At 41.0% G+C, this 21,405-nt stretch overlaps 2 protein-coding genes across 2 annotated transcripts in view; one reads left to right on the top strand and one right to left on the bottom strand.

Annotated features, from left to right (window-relative positions):
- DSG1 (desmoglein 1) overlaps nucleotides 1–2,204 on the bottom strand; it is a 31,386-nt gene extending 29,182 nt beyond the window's left edge. Inside the window, exon 1 of the mRNA XM_014541328.1 lies at nucleotides 2,022–2,204. Coding sequence (XP_014396814.1) covers nucleotides 2,022–2,066 — 45 coding nt within the window. The 5' untranslated portion in view covers nucleotides 2,067–2,204. The remainder of the gene's footprint in view (nucleotides 1–2,021) is intronic.
- The window catches only part of DSC1 (desmocollin 1), a 294,686-nt gene that overhangs the window by 162,952 nt on the left and 110,329 nt on the right, over nucleotides 1–21,405 (top strand). Inside the window, exon 3 of the mRNA XM_014541341.1 lies at nucleotides 5,638–5,764. Coding sequence (XP_014396827.1) covers nucleotides 5,638–5,764 — 127 coding nt within the window. The remainder of the gene's footprint in view (nucleotides 1–5,637; nucleotides 5,765–21,405) is intronic.

A 21,405-nucleotide genomic window follows, 5' to 3' on the forward strand; every position in this document is an offset into this window, starting at 1 on the left:
TCCCTCCTTCCCTCCCTTCCTTCCTTCCTTCCTTCCTTCCTTCCTTCCTTCCTTCCTTCCTTCCTTCCTTTCTATTTTTTTGGGGAACTTAAAGATTCACAGTGAGGCTAGCAGAAAGCTAAGGGGAAGAGTTGGCTATGGTGGTGGTTAATCTTCAGAAGAAGAGTATTTCAAAGCAAACAGACTGCATAACTCCAAAGGACATTTATCTAAATTACCTGGTAAAACCAGTAGCAAAAAGGAATTGCAATTTTTACAAACCTTAGAAAGTGACACGTTTTATAAAAATGTTATAATAATGTAAAAGTGAAACATTTAATTCAGTAAGTTCTTTGAAAAATAATTTTCTTAAGGCATATGAGAAACTTGATTGATTCCAAATAAAATATGGCAAAAACCAAACAAATAAACAAATAATCCGCACAAAAGAAACCTATCAAGACTCAAAAAATAAAATACAAATGTCCAGAAACCTCTATAAAGAATGAAAGTTTAATAAGGATACGTTTGGATAAAATGATACATTATACTGAAGAATGACTAATTGGAAAGGGACTGTTTATAGAAATTTTATAGGATGTAATTAATTAAAAATAATCATAAAATAATGAAATAACGTGTCTTACAGATTCAATGAAAGTTATTCCATGAATAAACCTTGAACCAACTGTAACTATCATAGGACTTAATAGATCAAATTGATATAAAGGAAAAATAAAGTATTATATCATTTCACAATGTACAAATGCTCCTATGTTCAAATGATGTACCTCATAACGCTCATTAGTCCCTGCCACATCCCAGGTTATGACATCACCTGGACCTAGAGATCCATGAAAACATCCATGGAAGAGCTCATGCTTAAAGGGCAACTTGACATAAAATCATAGAAAGAAAAGGGCAACTTGTACTAAATGAGCAGCTTATTGATGCTCATTTACAACAAAATCCACTGGTTGTGACATATCTTAATAAACTGAACTAAAAGTAAGCAGCATACTTTGAATCAGAGATCTAACTTGTTATTATGAAACCCAACAATCCAGTTTTAAAATTAAGCAAGTAGAAACAAATGTGAACCACAGTACCACACACATCCTGCCAAATTGGATTGCGATTTAAGCGGCACTTGCCTCTGTGAGTTACATTAACCTTTTACTGTTAGAGAGACTGCGATTCAAAAATGTTCACATCAGTGAAATCGAGGCAACACATTGGCACTGTACTTAGGGTTGTCTTTAACAAGAGAAAACTAATAACGTGTAAAGAGCACAGTGATAAAACATTTCATTACATTTGTCTGATCATCAATGTACAGCTTGTATATCATAGTCATTAGTGATTAGTAAGAACGAGTATTGTGATAATTATACTTATTTCTTAATTATAGCCCTTCCTTCCCCTACTCTGTCATTTCTAAATCTCCCATAATGTTCTTTTTTAAAGTAAAAAGATTGTTTTAAATAAATTCAGAGTGGGGTCTCAATATTAGAGATATGGATCCCAGGTACATATAAAGCCGATGAGGTTAATTAGATAGTGAGGCCAGTCACAGACAGCTATGATTTTAATGTATATGGATCCCATTTCTATGTTTTAAAATTTATAGTGAATCTACCAGCAAAGATACCAAAAGAATGAAAAAAATGTTTACGTTAAAAATCAGGACACACCTGTGCTATGACTTTGACAGCCCAGCTGTGAGAGAGAATTTGAACAACAAAGTGCTATGAAATAGCCAGGTGACTTCCCCAAATTCCATGTTTTCTCAGAATGACTTGGCAATGACTTCCATGTCAGAGATGACATGTGATGAGTGGACACTGATGCCTTACTGTGATCTCCAGTCTTCAATTAAAGAGAGAAGCACTATTTAAAAATCTAGTCCATAAAATCACCTGGTCATTAACAAACTTTTGACGGGTCTAGGTTAGAAATAACACCGAATAGCACTTTCTGAAAAGTTCACCCTGGTTTGCAACGCGGACCATCACCAGGGGTTTTTGGCAGAAGCCACTCACCAGAAGGGTGACCAGCGCCGCAGCGGTCCTGACGTGCCAGCCCATCCTGCCCGGCTCTCTTACATCCAGGCAGGGGAGTGTGGTGGTGGTTCTCTCTTCGTTTGCTTTCCCCCACTCGGCCGGTGTCTGATGGAAATAACTTCTCAGTAGGTGTTCCTACATGCAGGCTTTGAGGTGTTTCTGCCTTTGCTGGGAGAAGGACCGAAGGTACGTATAACCAGTCTAGATCCCCACCCTAAAACTTGGGCTGGTCTCACTAAAATGCTTGACAAGATCATCATTGCTCCCAGGTAAAAGCTCAGGGACACACCCTCCTCCCAGCTGTGAGGCAGCTCGCGGGAGGACAGGGACGGTTCGCTCCTTTACTGACTGGTTTCAGTGGCAGGCATTTAACAGAGTCAGAAATATGGAGAATTATGGCATTGACAGGGGCTTCCCCCGCTCTGCTCTGCTCACAAGTTGGTGAGCTCCCTCCCATATTAAAAAGGCAAGTGTGGTCTGGATGCAAGCCCATAGTATTCAAAGGGGACCGTGTGGCCCATGCTCATAGCCAGACGCGCAGGCACAGTAGAAAACCATAGACTTTCCATTTCAGTGGATGCGAGGGAACATTCAGTCATTTTCAAAGTCCTCCAAGGGGCAAACAGTTTGCTAATGTGAAGAGTGAGGATTTTTTAAAGCATTAGTTCACACAAGCAGAACTCTGATACTTACAATTCCGAGGTCCTCTGCCTTTAGGTGGCCAGCCTCAGTCCAGGGCAGCCTCTGCTCTTCTCTGTAAAGGATTATCTTCTCTCCCCAGCACGTTTTTCTCTCTGAAGTTTTGCCTTTTTCAGGTGGGGTAGGAAATAGTATGATATCATGGTCAGAGGAAAAGAAAGCAATAAAAACCTCTAACTAAAGTCCTGCGGGTAATTTTTAAGTGAGGAGCAGTGCCTGGCATACCAGTGGGAGCTCAGAAAGCTGCTCGTCAGGTGCGGTGGGTGAAAAGTCAGTGCGGTTCCCAAGCTCAGAGCCAAGGACGGGGAGCGAGCCAATTAGCACATGGGGAGCGCACTGCAGAGCAGCTGCCCACACAGGCAATGGGAACCCAGCAGCCTGCGGTTCGTGGAGATAAATTGTGACTCTCAAGGCAGCGCCTGACTGTTCCTGGGAGATGCGCTGCGCCTCGCCATGCATGTCCAGGGTGCGCATTGTGAGGGGCAGGGAGGCTATGCGAGTTGAAGGGGAGTCTGGGACAAGGGACCGATTGGATGGGATAATGTTGGTTCTGATCAAAAGGATGCTAGCAATGGCCTCGAAAGGAAGGCTAGTCAGAGCTTCTACTGAGCACTGTCATTTCACTGCCGATGTGTGACAAAGGTGACAGCAGAGGTTTGAAATGTCATGCCATCCATCGTGGAGCGTAGAGGGAAGGAGATGGGCGGCCCATGCTTACTTACCGTGAATATGAATGCTTATAATAAGAATTAGTTGAAATAAATAATAAAATAAAAGGAAATAGGCCAGATTTCTTATTAGTCGAGGAAGACAGAAAGTGAGTGTCAAAATATAAAAAAAAAATTAAAAAGTACAAGACAGAAAGCGAGAGTCCATCTGTGACGTGTCTGAGCAGTATATTAGCAGGAGGATTGTGTGACCATGAACGGACAGCAGAGATGCACGAACTTCCTCTCGCATCTTTTCAGTGGCAAGTGAATGCTTTCTAGACCTTGAATTCTGGGCATGGCTCTCGGGTGTGCACAGGCCTTCTTCACCCAGGACCAGCCTTGGCTCCAGCCCTCACTCAATGCCCGGCTCCAACAACCCCAAGCCGCAGCCCCTGCAGCCCTTGGCGGAACCCCAAGGTCGCAGAGCAGCGGCTGTCCGGACCGTCACGTGATATTGAGCACAGATGGGAAAGGGAGATTATGAACCCCTCCTCCTTCACCCCTTCCTCTGCTGCTTTCTCTTTCCTGCTCATTTTAATGTCCTTGGCACATCACCATCCAATAGAACTTTCTGAAATGGGGACATGTTCTCTATCTCTGCTACCCAGTCTGGTAGCCACTAACCACATATGGCTATTGAGCATTTGAAATGTGCGATGACTGAGAAACTGAATTTTTAACTTTATTTAATTTTAGTTAATTTAATTTAAATAACCACTTGTGGGCAGTGGTTACTATATGGCACAGTTCTTTGTCTTCTATCTGATTCTTTGCCTCAGCTCCTTCTGTTCTTCATACATTCAACTTCTTTTCTAACTGAGGGCACTCTAGCTCTGCCCCAGTTTCCAATCAGCACCTCGGGGTTCCCTTTTCTGTGGGTTCCTATTACCTCAGTTGGTCCAGTCCTTTCTCCCGACTCCTTATTGATCCCATTCTCGAATGCTAACGAGTTGAGATTCTTTAGAACACAGGCAACACGGAGCCCTCTCATTTCCGTGTTCACATTTCCCAGCCTCCTTAGCTGCAAGCTCACACACACTGCACATCCCTGTGCTACTCACGTTTGCTCTTTCCATCTGGTCTCCTCTCCGTGCCCTGTTTCTACTCTGAACACTGTTCATGCAGTGAGCCTCCAGCCAGTTCTCACTTCATGGAAATTTTATGAAATTTGGGGGTATTTTTCTGTTTGGAACTTCCCTGGTAAACAGACGGATTTTCCTCACAGGCATCAAGATTTTCCTGGGAAGGGACTTTTCTCTCTCTCATAAGGCGCTGCAAATTCTAGAAGGACATCTCAAGCGTCTACATTTCTACGTTTGCTCACAGTTTGAGTTGTTGTCATGTCTTCATGGAAGATGAAATAGTCAGCATATTTCACTCAAGGTGATGGGTTGTAATGGTCTAGAATTTTCTAAGCCTCATTAAATTGACTGTTCTATCTCCCTCCATCTACACAGCACCCATAGCACGGACTCATACATTTCCACGGAATATGCTTTTATGTTATATGTGAACCTCTGATTTTATATGTGTGTCTAGTCTATACTGATCAGCTCTCAAATTGTGTAAAAATAAGTGAAACAATAATAAATCCTGAAAGTAGAGAAGAAATTGAGGTAAATATGTTATAAAGAGACATTTTGGTACTTGCCGCTATATTAATGTTCCCAGGGCTTGTATTGGTTCCAGATCTCGTTCACACTGTTTAAAATTAGACTGTTCCTCAGCGAATCACTTAGACATGGCTGGCGTTGGAGGCTGCTGCTTTAGATTACAGAGACTTCCCTTTCAATATACAATAATCAAATGCAATGTCTCATCCTTTATTGGATTTCTGATCTGAACAGAAAAGCTATAGGAATAATTTTAGGGATATTTAAAGAAATTTAAGTATGGGCTGTTAAGGAGTTACTATCAATTTCATTAGGTTATGTAGTAATATGTCTTTATTTTAAAGATACATGCTTAATTATGCAGAGGCAACATTTTCTGTATGATAATCCAGCAATAATATGACCAAATATTAACAACTGTAAAATCTAAGTGACAGTATATGGTTTTTATATTTGAAAAATTTCATAATAAAAGTAAGAATAGTGGAGTAAAGTACCGGTTGGCAAATTATAGCCATGGGCTAGCTCTGGCTCACGGCCTGTTTTTTTGTTGTGTGTGTGTTTTTAACACAGCCATGCTCATTTGCTACTGTGTTATCATGGATGCTTCCCGCGGCCACGGCAGAACCAAGAAGTTACGACAGAGCATGTGGCCTGCACAGCCGGAACTAACGACTTCTCTGACCCTGAACAGAAGAAGGTTGCTGACCCCTGGGCTGGATGAGTAGATCGCAACTTGTCATACAAAATATGACTCGTTCATAAATGAATCTATTTTAGGAGAACTGATAAGATTAACCGAAAGAGTGTGAATAGAAATCGTGATGACTGAAAGTAACCACTAAAACTGAAGCAACGAATCACTGAGGAAAAGACACATTTTCATAATCAAATTGTATTTTTAGCCTTATATTTTCAGGGAGACTTTTTTCACTTAACTAGGATAAGCTGCAGCCTAACTCTTCTTCCTTTTACACCAGATTCAAGGAAAACCTTAATTTATTTTTCTCTAGAAAAATATTTTTCTCATTTCTAAGAGTAAGAGTTCAACCATGTCACCTCTTGGAGTAGTTTTCTCTATATAGAACATTTACGAGTGGGGAAAATTTCAAATGGTTTTGAGGACATTGGACTTTATCTTAATACTTACATATTTTATGATAACACATGACTAATGAAAGAGACTAACTTATTATTGTCTGTTCTTTTAAAAAATTTAAAAATTATTCTAATTGAACATCCCCTGCATGTTCATGACTGTGATCGATGCTGTGGAACATTCAAACTAATGTCGAACTCTGCCCTTAACGAGGTTACGCTGTAGCTGCAAACGTTCTGAGAAAGAAGTAATACTACTCCCTGTGGAAGACTCCCTACTCACACATCTCTGTATTTGCTACCCCACAAGTGCACTCTTTCGATTGCAAGTGCAAGTACTTCCTTTTACTTTTAACAAATGATCATCAGTTCAGTTCCACATGTTTTTCTTTGGCCTACTGTATGCCTTGCACTGTGCTAGGGACTAGTTATAAAGATGCATACGCCATGGTCCTTGACCTCGAGTGGCTCCGGGTTAGCTGAATGAGAAAAGCAGACTTCCCCCAGCTTGCTAAATGGAGGCACGCAGAGGGCTTTGGGAGCCTCAGCCAGTTTTGCTGGAGGTGACGTCAGATACATCTTATATGGCAGGTCCATAAGGTCATTTTGGTCGATGTCATTTCCTGAATGTTGTTGAGATGCTGTAGGAACTTAACTCTTGTTTACATCAACTAGCCTACGGTAAACTTGATTTTATCACATGTCATCTCACTTAGAGTCGCAGGACCTATCCCTGATGCTTAGTGAGAACTAACTGTACTGTTAAACGTTACGTGATAGAACTGATTTCTAAAATACTTGATTTCTTCTTTTCTTTGTTGCTCACCTAAGTGGACTCATGTTGTACTTTCACATTTAAACCTTCTTTTGTTTCAACGTGACCTTTCTGTCTGTGTTTCTGCTGCCGTACATCTTCTTCTGCTCCTCCTCACGTGGCGTTGCTGGGCCACACTTCTAAGTGACCACTCACTTTCCCCTTTGGGTTTGTTTTGTATCCATTGTCCAGAAGGGTGTTTCTGAAACATTGCTTTCCTTATATCATACTTCTTCTCAAGAAACCACAGTAAGTCCATATTTCCTCCCAGGTCAAAATATCCTCATATGGCAACTCCTCATGTTATTTGCCATATCTGGTGAAAACAAATCGCAATCACCTCTACAGTCTTAAGGTTTTCTGCCATTGCCTTTCATTTCTGAAGAGCCTGATTTTGATGATGTTAATACCAATATGTTTTAGGGTAAGATATTGATTGATAGAGTATTTTTCCTTTAAGGGTTGTGTGTATAGTCTATGAGCAGGTAAGATGTTTACTGCATCATTTTCAGAAGCTGTTGTTGACAGTGGTTTTAAAAATTCAATTCCACCCTACTAGGGATTGTGCTAGTTGACAAAAGAGATAAAAATATGTAATAAAAGTTTCTCTCTTTACAAAGACTATAATCTTGATTGGATCGCAAAGAGGTGATGACTCTTGTCTCTGTTACAAGGCTTTCTGATGGATGTGCTACAGGAAAGGCCTCTATGTTTTATGGTCCCTGCTAAAAAAACACACCCATATCCACACTGGAGAACGCTTCATGGAAGAGGTGGATATTGACATTTTCAGGATGACTACATTCTCAACAAATGAAAATGTAGATGGAAAAGAAGGCAGAAAGGAACATGCATTTTTCAGGCCAGAAGGGAGTCAGATTGGACCTATGTGTACGGTTTGGGAGATGTAGCAGCACCGATGAGCTAGCACATGTGGAAGGAGGACATGGATGTACTACTGAGGAAAGTAGATGACATTCTATGGCAGACAGTAACCACTGTGGGCTTCAGGGAAGGTGCTGGCCTAGTCAAAGTTGTGTTTGAAGAATTTGTCCTGGAAACTTTGTGGTGAATGGATAGAGAAGAGACACTACACAGAGGAAGATGGATTTGGAGACCAATTGAAATTGTCTCTAGGAATATAAGGTGGTTCAAGGTTAGAAAATTCAATACATTATTTAACCATTATAACAACTAAAATTTTAAAAATAGCTTCCATGGGTGTTTTCAGAAGCTTGATATAATTTATCATCTATTTTTAAATGAAAGAATAAAATATAAAAGGATAAAATGGTCACTAACTTGATTAAAATGATGTATCATAGCCCTGGCCTGTGTGGCTCAATTGGTTGAATGTTTTCCTGTGCACAGGAAAGGGTCACTGGTTCGATTCCCGGTCAGGGCATATGCCCAGGTTGAAGGCTCAGTCCCCTGTCAGGGTGTGTGCTGCAGGTGACTGATGGATGCTTCTCTTTCTCTCTCTCTCTCTCTCCCTTCATTTCTCTTTCTAAAAACAAACCAACAAAATCACCACAAAAAACAAAACCACAAAATGATATATCATTCTAATACCGTTGTAATTAACCCAGTTATGAACAACCGGAAAGGAGCGAAGGGAAGGCCAGATGTTATAGGCATTCATTTGTGGCAGCTTCGCCAGGAAGCTAATGCCTTACACTCCCCAGGGAGCCACTGGTCTATTTCCTGCAGATCCCTGGGGGAAGGGACTGGACAGAGAGAAGAACAGACTCCTGCCCAATAAAGTTGGGGTGACTTCAAGAAGGTACTTGTCTGTCAGTCACAAATGGGAACAGGTCATTGGCCAGAGGAGGCGTGTCCACGCCCAGCGCTGGGAGATTTGGAATGTCTGACACCTAAACAAAGGAGCTTGTTCTCTTGTGCTTCTGCGCTCTGGGCACTTGTTGCGGGGGTGCTCTCCTGCCTTTACCCACATGACTCGCAGCCATGTGCACCCCACACCGGGATGATGGATGCAACTAGCCCGATGCTGCACCAGACCCAGCTCCACCTGGGAAAGGAAACTCTGGATGCTGCCTCTGCTTCTAGCCCCACTGAGTGCCCAGCTGCACGCCTTCCAGGACTGGATTAAGGGAAATGGGGCTTTGGAGACAAAGGGATGTGATTCCACACAAATAAAAATCCCTCATCCTGCCGTGCAGGTCTCAGAAAATCCTTTTTCTCAAGATATCGGAAGGGCCCTCCCCAAGCACTCCGTGGGGAGAGAGGTACCCCATCCACCGGTGACAATACAGAAATCTGCCATTGTGCTTAGTGTGAAATGGTAGATATTTTTATTAAAATCAAGAAAGAGATCCCACTATTATATTACTTAATATTTTCTGGAAGTATAACCAAATATGAATATCGGGAGATATTTAAAATTATGACTATCACAGGTCATAAATTTTTCTATATGGGAATTCCAAGAGAACCAATTTAAAAATATAGCAAATGACATGAAGTTATTAATGTGATTGAGTATCTAATAATAAAAAATACTCAGTAATTTACAGACTTATTAGTTAGGGGCTATTGTGAAAGAAATATAAGAAAATAGTTTACAGTAGACTACTTCCTAATGAAGCAGAGAAGAAAGGTGTAGGACCTACAAGATGGAAACTTTTCAGCTTTCCCAAGGGACATAAAGAAGACATAAATAAAAAGAAATACCTTATTTTTGTCCAGAAAGATATGATAAAGAACCCTCCCCCCAATTATTTTTTTGAAACTTGACAAAATAATTTTATATTCATAAGGAATAACAAATAATCAAGACTAGAAATTAAAGTTATAGTACATGAAAAATATAGTAATGAGTGAAATAAAACCTGACAAGGTTTAAACTGAATGCTACAGTAATAAACACACTTTGGAACTGGAAAATGATTTAAAGGACCAGTGAAATAGGTTAAGGATTCATGTACGATTAAGAAAAGATCTCTAGTGTGAAATATCGATGGGTTTTCAGATCACTGAGAAAAATGTACATAATTCAAAAGATGATGTTGAGTAAGTGGCTAGACATTTAGAACAAAATTAACATACTCCTTATACCAGAAGAAAATCCAGAAGGAGAAAAGATTTAAATGTAAAGGAAGCTTGTCATAGAAGAAAAGAGATGAGTGAAAATTTAAATATCTTGAAATTGAGAATGTCTACCGAAATCCAGAACCTATAAAGGATTGATGAATTTTAGAAGAATGACAATCAAAACATGTGCATAAACAAGCATAACCAAAGGAAGGGAAAGGGAAGGTGGTAAGCTGGAAAAAAGATTTTTCACACGTGTAACAATGAAAGATCAACTCCTGTAATATCTAATGAGCTCTTGCAAATCTGTAAGAAAAAGTTGGCAACTGAAATATAAGCAGGCAAGGACATAAACAGATCTTTCACTCAAAGGGACAAAAAATGGTTAGTAGGCAGCAGAAAAGATGCCCAACCTTAGTCAGAATTAGATTACAAATACAAATTAGACAACAAATACAAATATTTCACAGATCAGATTAGCATTTAATAGCACAGCCATTAGACAACACCATGGCTGGGGAAGAAGTAGGAAAAATTGTCTCCTTGACTGAAAGTGGATGTGAAAGTTGGTGCAATGCTTTGGGAAGGCAATTTGATAATAGCTAACAAAAATTTACATACACTTTGATGCAATAATTTCTTTTTCTCAATTTAGCCCCAGGTGCATTGGGTACAACTGATTAAAAATGCGCATTCAACGAAGGCCCTGGCCTGGTAGCTCAGTTGACTAGAGTGTCATCCCAATTCACAAAGGTTTCGGGTTTGATCCCCAGTCAGGGCACATACAAGAAACGTAAAGAAGTGGAACAATGAATCACTGTTTCCCCCTCTCCCTCCTTCTCTCTATCTCTCAAATCATAAAAAAATAATAAATAGCCGAAACCGGTTTGGCTCAGTGGATAGAGCGTCAGCCTGCGGACTGAAAGGTCCCAGGTTCGATTCCGGTCAAGGGCATGTACCTGGGTTGCGGCACATTCCCCAGTGGGAGATGTGCAGGAGGCAGCTGATCGATGTTTCTCTCTCATCAATGTTTCTAACTCTCTATCTCTCTCCCTTCCTCTCTATAAAAAATCAATAAAATATATTTTAAAAAAATAATAATAAATAAACTTGTACATATAAGGAAGCTCTTCGCATTATTGTTGCAATAGTGAAAAAAAATGGCAATAAAGCAAATGTCTATCAGAGCAGAATTTGTTAAATAGATTAGGGTATTTTGTGTAGTGAAATAAAAAAAAAATGAGACTGATCCCTATATACCTATATGGAAAGCAGTACAAGGTACAGTAAGTTTAAAGCTTAGATGTAGAACTGTGTACACACTCTTTATAAAAATTTATTTTGTGTGCACACATTTTTATATATGCACAGAAATGTTCAGAAATTACTTACAAAAATCTGTTTATTGGAAAAGAAATGGTTTGCTTAATTTTGTATTCTAATTGATTTCTATATTTTATCATTAGCAGGCCTTTATTATGTAACAAAAGTAAAAATAGACTAAGCTTCACAATTGACCTTTTAGAAAGGAGTTATGTTAAGTGTCCATCTGAAGATAGGTAGGGGGACGGGATTAGACTTATGTATGTGACAGTTGTCAGTGTGAAGTGACGATGAAATGGCAGAGTGGAGGCAATCACTGAAGAGAGCATGAAGAGGAAGACATGGGACTATCTGGAGGGACAGTCTGCATGTTTACATCTGTTTGGTCAGGGGGAAGAAAAGTCAGCAAGACACACAGATGGAAAATGCCCTTCCAAGTGGAAGAACCAGTTTGGGCCAATGTGATTTAAATCAAAGGAAGAATGTGGAGATGAAAGCTTCCAGACAGTTCTGAAGGTGGGAGAAAGTAGGAGCACAGACATTCTCCTGATTTCTCCCCAGCTCTCCCGCTCTTACTCTTCTGTTTCTTTGCAGACATGTTCTTCTCTAAGCACCCATTCCTTGTGGGCATGATCCCGCATCCACATGCCTCTCTCATGTACGTATTAGAACTTAAATGTTGGCAGTGGAACAGCTCCCCGGGGCTGAGGGTGTGACCATAGAAACTGCAGTTTATGAGAGTGTGAGTTGTACTCTGGGTGTTATGTACAAGCCTCCTGAGAAGCTAAAAACTCCTTAAGGTATGGAAGGTATGTCTTCTTCCCTGTGCTTCCTGGCATTGCTTGGGACCCCATATCTGCCCAATACATGTGTTAAGTGAAATTGAAGTAAAGGCCCATTTTCCAGAAAGTCTGCCACCTTCGTTCTTACAGCATGTTTCTAGCCTCCATGTCTCACAGTTACCTCCATAGAAACTCTCTTTCATCGCAACTTTTGGAACATAATTAGTATTTGTGGCATTCATTTACTCATCTCTTGATCTCAAACAGTGATTTTTCCCCCTATTTTATTTAATAATGAGGATTTCAAGAATAAACTTGTGGTTGCCATCTGTGAGCAGTGCATATCTTTTGGCAATTATAACAGAGTTACAACAAGAAACCTGGCAGCAGGTTTTTTAGACATGTTTCTGGACCTTGGGAGGGTTTTCCAGCTCAAGCAACTGCAAACATCATCAAAATGCCGTGATATAATCAACGAGGTCCCATGAAATGCTGATGACTAACCTCTGGAAATGCACATCCAAGCAGTCGAGCTTGTATATTATGAGTCATAGAGTGTGGACTCAGAGTCGGTGAGAACACCCAGGGAAATCTGCATACACTCAGATATTGATTAAGAAGTGAGTCTAAGAGAAGCGCCCAATTCTATCAGGAATCTGGTGTCAGTATCATATCATCAACTTTTATTTCAGACTAATCATATCAAGGAGCAACCACGGGAACATAATAAAAATACATTCTGAGCGATTAAATTTGACGATAATAAATACTTTGCACAATTAAAAAAATTGGAAAACTCTTTGTTCAGAAACAAAATGTTCTGAAAATGTCAATTTTTAGGCCTTATTTACCTTTATTAAGGCCACATTTTTATAGAGTGTGTAGCCCAGGAAACTGTATTATTAGTAAGTGCTCAAAGTGGATTGGATATAATACAGTTTGAGAACCTCTGCCATAGAAGTTTAGCTAATAAGAATTTATTCCTAAATTGTCTTGGTGCCTGTATCACAACTACTGTCAATGAGTAGAGACACACTGAGCCTGAGAGCATTATGTTATTTATTTAAACCATTACTGCCAGTTTCTGGCATTTAGAGCAATGGTGAGCAACCTGAATATTTCCATTAATTACTAGCCATTGCTTGGCCTAGAGCAGTGATGGCGAACCTATGACACGCGAACTCATTTTTTTGGTTGATTTTTCTTTGTTAAATGGCATTTAAATATATAAAATAAATATCAAAAATATAAGTCTTTGTTTTACTATGGTTGCAAAGATCAAAAAATGTCTATATGTGACACGGCCCCAGAGTTAAGTTAGGTTTTTCAAAATGCTGACACGCCGAGCTCAAAAGGTTCGCCATCACTGGCCTAGAGGGAAAGAAGCAAACATCAGTGATGAGAGAGAATCATTGGTCAGTGGCCTCCTGCACGCCCCACACCAGGGATCGAGCCCTCAACTGGGGCATGTGCCCTGACCGGGAAACAAACCCTGACCTCCTGGTTCATAGGTTGACGCTCAGCCCCTGAGCAGCAGGAGCTGGGCAGAATCTTACACTTTAAAAATAGAAAACCCTTGAGAACCATTTAAACTGTTATAATGAATTAGCCTAAGGTAGTTATTTTAAAACAAATAATGAGTAACTTATTAATATTTTTTTTTCACCCACAGGAAATTTTTAAAGAGTTTTTCAGAATTTAATATTATTATTTAATTTATTCCACTAGTATTTATTGAGGGCTGAAAATTAGATGCAGTGCCTAGCATAGAATATTGCATAAAATCTGACAAATATTGGTAAGATTAACTATTTAACAAGATATATGGATAAATTAATTTCTCTGCAATGAACCTACATTTCTCATTAATTTTTACATAAAGTTATTAATGTTTTGAGTAAAAATTAATAATAGTGTCTTCAAGTATGAATGCAGAAAAAATGGGATATAGCAAAACTCTTTAATTACAAAAATTGGGAAGAAACTTAGAATTTCTATAATTTGCTACTTGACCTAATGCTTGAATTACCCTCTGGTATCATGTGTGTGATGCAATTGTTAAAAACTTTTAAATTTCCAGACTTCAAAATTAATAAGTGCATTGAAATATTTCCTAAGAGTATTGTTTTATATTCCCAGTTAGTAATAGAATATAAGTACTGAAAATGGAAACCAAATATAAAATAAGAGATTATGGTAGTGTGATTATCTGCCATTTGTATTTTACTGCAGCACAGGTAGCAGACCAAGAGATTTTGAAATGTAATGAAAGTACTTGAAAACTTTCTTAATTTCTATATTTAAAGTGTATTTTAAATGAAACATCTAAATTTTTAAGCATACGTTATAAGATTAATCATTCACCTTCTTTTGAAACTTATTTATTTAAAATATTTTTTATTGATTTTTAGAGAGAGAAGGGATAGGGAGAGAGAGAAAGATTGATGTGAGCCTGAAACATCAACTAGCTGCCTCCTGCACACCCCCTACCAGGAGGCGAGCCCATAATCTGGGCATGTGCCCTGACTAGGAATTGAACCGGCACGGGATGACACCCAACCAACTGAGTCACATCAGCCAGGGCAAAAACATCTTTATTTTTAAGGATTATATATATGGTTTATTTAATTGCCCTTGAATTTCAGGAAGTTGTAGCACTTGATTTATCAGAACTTGCTGGAAGATAAGTGGGTGCTTCATTAGCCTGGGTTGTATCTAGAACCAGCCACTCCTTGGTAGCCATGAACTAATGCTTAGTGGTGACATACCCGTCTTCTCAACCTAACTGCTTGTATACTAAGCTAAGGGCCAGTTACTTACTAGGGGCGAATAGCACGTCAAGATGGCATTTGCAGAATCTAGCCAGGTAATAACCTTCCTGAACTTTAACAGTTGATAAATTGTGATGTTGATGCTAAAGTTTCCTTGACCCCACCTGAGAGCAGTAGTGGGACAAAGGATGACATAGAGTCACCACATTCTCTCAGTGGGGTCAGGATTTAATTTAAATGGTAAACCCTTGATTTAAAAATGATTTTGAAATTGGAGGCACTGCTAGAAGCTGAATGGACTTTCTTTTTTTTTTAAATATATTTTATTGATTTTTTTACAGAGAGGAAGGGAGAGGGATAGAGAATTAGAAACATCGATCAGCTGCCTCCTGCACACTCCCCATTGGGAATGTGCCTGCAACCAAGGTACATGCCCTTGATCGGAATCGAACCTGGGACCCTTGAGTCCGCAGGCCGACGCTCTATTCACTGAGCCAAACCAGTTAGGGCTGAATGGATTTTCTTTTACTGCCTAACTACCCACTTTCCCTTCGAGTTCCCTCCCTGATTTAACCATGACCATCAACGTCACCTCACACTCAACCTGTGGTACGTGCACCTGGTGAATTGGAATCGAACTAGTGGGACTCAGTCAGGAAGGACTTGACCACAGTCCCAAGTCCACTGCTGTCTTATTATTACTTTACCACCTGCCACACTTGCTTTCCACCAATATTACTATTATTTTGCTAAATTAATAGGTCTAGTCAAAGAACTTGTTCAACTTGTTCTATTTTTTCTGAGCAGGTGTGACACATTAGTATAACTTCACAATGTCCTCATGATTTCTCTGTAGCAGCTTAAATTACTCAATAGAACTTGAATTTTGAAGACCAAGCATTTCAAATGCTTCAAAATACATGGAAACACAAGAAGATAGACTTTTTTTTGACTATTTAAAAATTTGTGACATTAACGAGTTGTTCTTTGCAATATTCAATGCAAGTTGACTGATTTTTTAAAGCCTTCCTACCATTCATTTTCAAGGAAATCGGACCTTGAACAAGGTTGCCACAGGTCTGGGCCTCAGAGCTCCCTTCCACCGGGTGGGAATGCTCTGGTCGATGATAGGAGGCTCCTTCTACTTCTAACAGTTTGTGCTTCTAGGAAATACATTTTTGTAATAAGTACATGTTATAAATTTAAGAGAAAGGGAACTTTGGGATTGTGTTAAGTACAGCTGCAGAATTAGTTCTTGTCTTAATGTCTAATTCCCGGATGGTTTTCTGTGTGGTAAACTTTTCCACCCTATGTAATTGCAAGTTATTATTTATTATACCCCGGTTTTACCATGCGGTGAGTAGTCAATATATCAGAACAGTCGAATGTCAAGTTTGGGAACAATCATGGTGATTGCCTAGTGCTGCCACCACACAGGAAACCCAGGGCCCGAGATGGTTAAGGACTTATCCAAGGTCGGTTTGGGTCTTCTGGCTCCTTCAGTGCCTCCTTCCTCGTGGATTCAGTCTCTCAACGTGAGATTTCATAAATGTAGCCATTCTCACTTTAAAAATTATTAAGAAAAAATACCATTTAGATATCAGATTGAAATCACTACAACCTAACACAGCGATTTTCAACCTTTTCCATCTCATGGCACACATAAACTCATTACTAAAATTCTGCGGCGCACCAAAAAATATATTTTTTGCTCACCTGACAAAAACAAGCAGGTATAATTTTGATTCATTCGCACCGGACAGCTATGGTTGTGTTGCTGTTGTCATTGTTTTATTTGACTGTAAGGCAGTGGTTCTCAACCTGTGGGTTGCAACCCCTTTGGGGGTCGAACGACCCTTTCACAGGGGTCGCCTAAGACCATCAGAAAACACATATATAATTACATATTGTTTTTGTGATTAATCACTATGCTTTAATTATGTTCAATTTGTAACAATGAAATTGGGGGTCACTACAAAATGAGGAGCTGTATTAAAGGGTCGCGGCATTAGGAAGGTTGAGAACCACTGGTAAGGGAAAAGAGGTCAGGGCCCCTGACTGAATAGTCAGGTATTGCATGTTTTAACAATTGTTGCCGCACGCCATAGAGCCTCTTGCAGCACAGCGTTGAAAATTGTTGACCTAACGTGACAATCAGGATGGTAGATAAAGATATTATCCAGGTTGTCCTAGAAAGGAACCAAAAGGAGTTATATTACCTTTACAATTACAGAAAGAATGGAAACGTCAGCCAATAATTGAAATGTAGGACCAATAATTGAAATATAGAATCCAAATATTGTTTATTGTTTTTCTAAGTGAAAGAAGTTGGTCTTTGTTGAGATTTCTTTGGTGGTGGTGGTGGTTCTGATTTCTAATGCTTGGGGTTTTAAGATTCCTGCATATGGGCACATAGGTAATGGTTTTGTAGAGGTGGGAATTTTTTTAGTTGTTATTCAGTTGATAGTGATGGCATTCACATACATATTTTCCCTTTTTCTTTAAGCAACTAATAGAATGATATACTAGTAAATTACTAATAATAGAATGATGTACTATTAAATTACTTTTTATTCCATTCATACCAATCTGTCCTGAGATCTAGATATGTAATTTATTAAAAGTGTTTATGTTTAACTAGAAATATTATACTAATTCTTAACAATTTATTGCATTTAGATAGCCATCTAAATTGGAAAAATGTGTCTGTCAAATGTATTTACTGTGAATTGCATCTTGCAGGTATAAGACTATAAAGTAAGTGGATGCAACCAGAATCACATTGATAATAATAACCTATGAGAACCCTTAAGTTACACATAAATAAAAGTATACTTTGTTTTGTGAACATAATTCTATGCAGTAATATAAAGTTATACGTGTCTAATGTGTGGGACAGAGCCATAGTCCCATAACACGCCAGCCTGGGTTCAGGTCCTGGTTCGGTCATTTCCTATCCATGTGACCCTGGGAAATTTGTTTGCCTCTCTCTCTGCCTTAGTTTCCTTCATGGTAAGAGAGGGCTAATACTAGCACCTACCTCCGAGTGTTAAGGGAATTACCTGATTTAATATTTGGGCCAGCTCAGAGCGAGTGCTAAAGAAGCATTAGCTATTATTACTATGGCACAGAAATGTGCACAATAGAAGAAAGAATACACATATACAGTATATATTTCTAGTTTTTCTTAAATGTGTGGTTGAATTCACCTGAGTTAATCCTGTGCAGGATTTAGTTGGTATAGTCTGTCCTTTCCTCTGGGGTATTATATTAGTTTCTATTTTCTGCAGCTTATATGTGTGTGCACTAGGTCAGGGTGTAAATGTACTTCTTGTGATAGGTCATGGGGGGAATAAAAGATCAAAGGGGCTGTCCTAGAAGACCGGCTCCTCCTCAGCTGGAAGTTGCTTCAGAGCTGCCTCAGGAAATGGCTCTAGGGCTGGGGAGTGAAGATAATGGTGTAAGTGGCTTGGGAGCTCAGGTGCCTGATGCCTCCAGGTGTAGACAGGGCGGGGACAGAGGCGGTGGGTGGGGAGGCCTGGCAGGGCGGAGGCTGGAGGCGGAGAAGCTCAGAGCAGGCAGCAACTTGTGCTCAGCCTCCGGGTTGGGCTGTGTGGGGGGTGAGAGGCTCCGCTGAGATTAGGCTGGTTGGTCCCTGGAGGGCGGGATGCAGGCTGAGCAGGGAGGCAAGGCCTTTCAGTGCTAAACACTTGCAAGGCAGGAGATGCCACTCGGGGAGGCCAGCACTGCTGCCAACTCGGTGGGGAAGAGGGACTGAGGGGGGCAGCGGTGGGGGGGTGATAGAAGCTGGGGGAGGAGACAAGAAAAGGTTGGGGTGAGTTGAATAAGAATCAGGACATCCTAGACCAGTGGTTCTCAACCTTGGCTGCACATTAGAATCACCTGGGAATCTTTTTAAAATCCTGATTTCTGGGCCTCATTCTCCGGAAATTCTGTTTCTTTGTTACGGGGTGGGGCCACACACCCCATAACAAAGAAACAGAATTTCCGGAGGATGAGGCCCAGAAATCAGGATTTTAAAAAGATTCCCGGGTGAGTCTAATGTGCAGCCAAGGTTGAGAACCACTGCCCTAGACTCCTTATGACTCAAGGTGATGCATGGTAGGCAGGGCTCTTCAGCCAATTAAGAGCTAAATGGAACAATGGCAACTCCAAGGGATGCGGCTCTTCACAGCTTGCACCGGGCACAGGGGATGCGAGTAAAACGCTGCTGCTGCATCTGGCAAGGCCACATGGGTCTCTGCTGCTGACGAGGAGCGTTTGTCTGATTGTGAAGTTCACGATGAGCTGAGGAAGCGTGAGGTCACCTGTGGTTTTCAGTGGGATCTGCTTAAGGAGTTACACCCCTGGGTCTCCAGTCCCCTTCCCGGCAGAGAAGACGTGGAGCTGGGGTCTCAGGAGGCTAGAAGCAAAGCCTTGGTCCAGAGTTTCCGTCCATGCGGCAGCCGGTCCAGTTCGGCAGCAGCCTCGTTACAGCCCGTCAGTCCATTGTGTGCGGGGTCCACACGGTGGGCAAATGCCGGGGAGCAGGAGCCAGCGGGCCCCTCAAGTCAGGAGCCAAGCGCAACACCAAGACAAACCAAGAGCACAAGAGCCCAAGAGGGAGAATTCCTTTGTTTAGGGCCGTGGTCGGCAAACGGCGGCTCGCGAGCCACATGCGGCTCTTTGGCCCCTTGAGTGTGGCTCTTCCACAAAATACCGCGTGCAGGCGCGCACGTACAGTGCGATTGAAACTTCATGGCCCATGCGCAGAAGTCGATATTTTGTAGAAGAGCCACACTCAAGGGGCCAAAGAGCCGCATTTGGCGGTGACTGGTTTAGGGGATTAAATGTCCCCAATTTCGTGCCCTTGCAGTGGCCACACCCATGCTGGTCAATGACTGTTCCCAGGTGTGACTGACAGCCAAGGACCTTCCCATCATCACCCTAGCTCTACCGGACATGCATCTGTTCCCCTCCCTATCCAGTCCCTTCCCCCAGCCATCTGTGGTGGCTCCCTGGGGAGTGTAAATAAAGCTGTAGCCTCCTGGTGAAGCTGCCCAAATGACATGGCATGCCTAAAATATTTCGCCTTTCCTTCCCTCCTCTCCGGTTTTAACTAGGTTAATTACCACAGTGTCACTCAGGCCACTTATCCTATTAGATCAGTCATTTAAAGGTGTAAACTGGTTTAATGGGATTCAAATGTATTCTGTAGGTCAATAAATATCACACATGCATCGCTGTAATGAAGAGTGTGCAGGATGGCTGACAAAGACAGTTCTCTTGACGCAAACAACCTCAGGGTCCCTACATAACAGAGTTGGTGACGAGAGTGACGGTGGTGGATTTTAATCGTTAGTAAAGTAACCAATGAGCTGCCTGTACAGGCCCAATATGCATGCATACAAGAGGTTTCATTTCTGTAAACTAGTGACAAAAAAGGAAGATTACTAGCTAGAGGTGTATAGTTCTTTTTTTCCATTTCATTTTTTAAATTAAATTTGTTGGGGTGACATTGGTTGATAAAATTATATAGTTTCAAGTACACAATTCTATAATACATCATTTGTATATTGTATTGTATATTTAGCACTCAAAGCCAAATCTCCGTCCATCATCAGATATTTGACCTCCTTTAGCCTTTACCCACCCCTTCCCTCTGGTGTCTTCCATACTATTGTCTGTGTCTATGAGTTTCTGATTTCTGTCTTGCTTGTCCATTTTTTGTTTTCAGTTTTATAGCCACACTAGAGGCCCGATGCACAAAATTTGTGCAAGAGTAGGCCTTCTTTCCCCCAGCTGCCTGCACCGGCTTCCCTCGCAGCCCCGGCTTCATCTGGAAGGTCGTCCGGAAGGACATCTGTTCTAATTAGCATATTATGCTTTATTATTATAGATATGAGTGAACTATATAGAAAAGTACAGTTCTTCACTTGGTATCTGAAGTCTTCAGACTGACTGAAAGCTTCCGTTCTGCCCTCTTCACTGTGGGCATATACTCCACTGAACTATGTATCCTTTCTTCAAATGCTAAGCACTTTCACTCTCCTCTGTGACTTTGCTCGTGTGGTTTCACCTTCTTGGGATGTCTTTCCCCAGCCCATTCCCTTTCTCAGCCCGACAAATTTGTTGTTATTCTTTAAAATGCATCTCAAATGGTCCCTTCTCTTTGTAGCCTTTCCTTCTCCCTAGGAATAACTAGTGTTTTAATACCCATCCTATATTATAAAGAGGTAATATGCAAATTAACCCTCATGGCCTCCAAAGATGGCTGTCTACGACCAGGCCGGCAGGGGGGTTAGTGAGGGTTGACCAAACGACTGAAGAGCAGACTACGTGGGGCAACCAGTCCGGCAGGCGGGGCCATGAGGGGTGACCAGGCTGGCAGCGGGGGGCAGTTGGAGGTGACCAGGCCAGCAGGGGGACAGTTAGGGGTGATCAGGCCAGCACGCAGAGGCAGTGAGGGGCAATCAGGCTGGCGGGGGGGGGGGGGGGGGTT

The sequence above is a fragment of the Myotis brandtii genome, unplaced genomic scaffold (genome assembly GCF_000412655.1).
Source record: "Myotis brandtii unplaced genomic scaffold, ASM41265v1 scaffold107, whole genome shotgun sequence".
Classification (NCBI taxonomy): domain Eukaryota; kingdom Metazoa; phylum Chordata; class Mammalia; order Chiroptera; family Vespertilionidae; genus Myotis; species Myotis brandtii.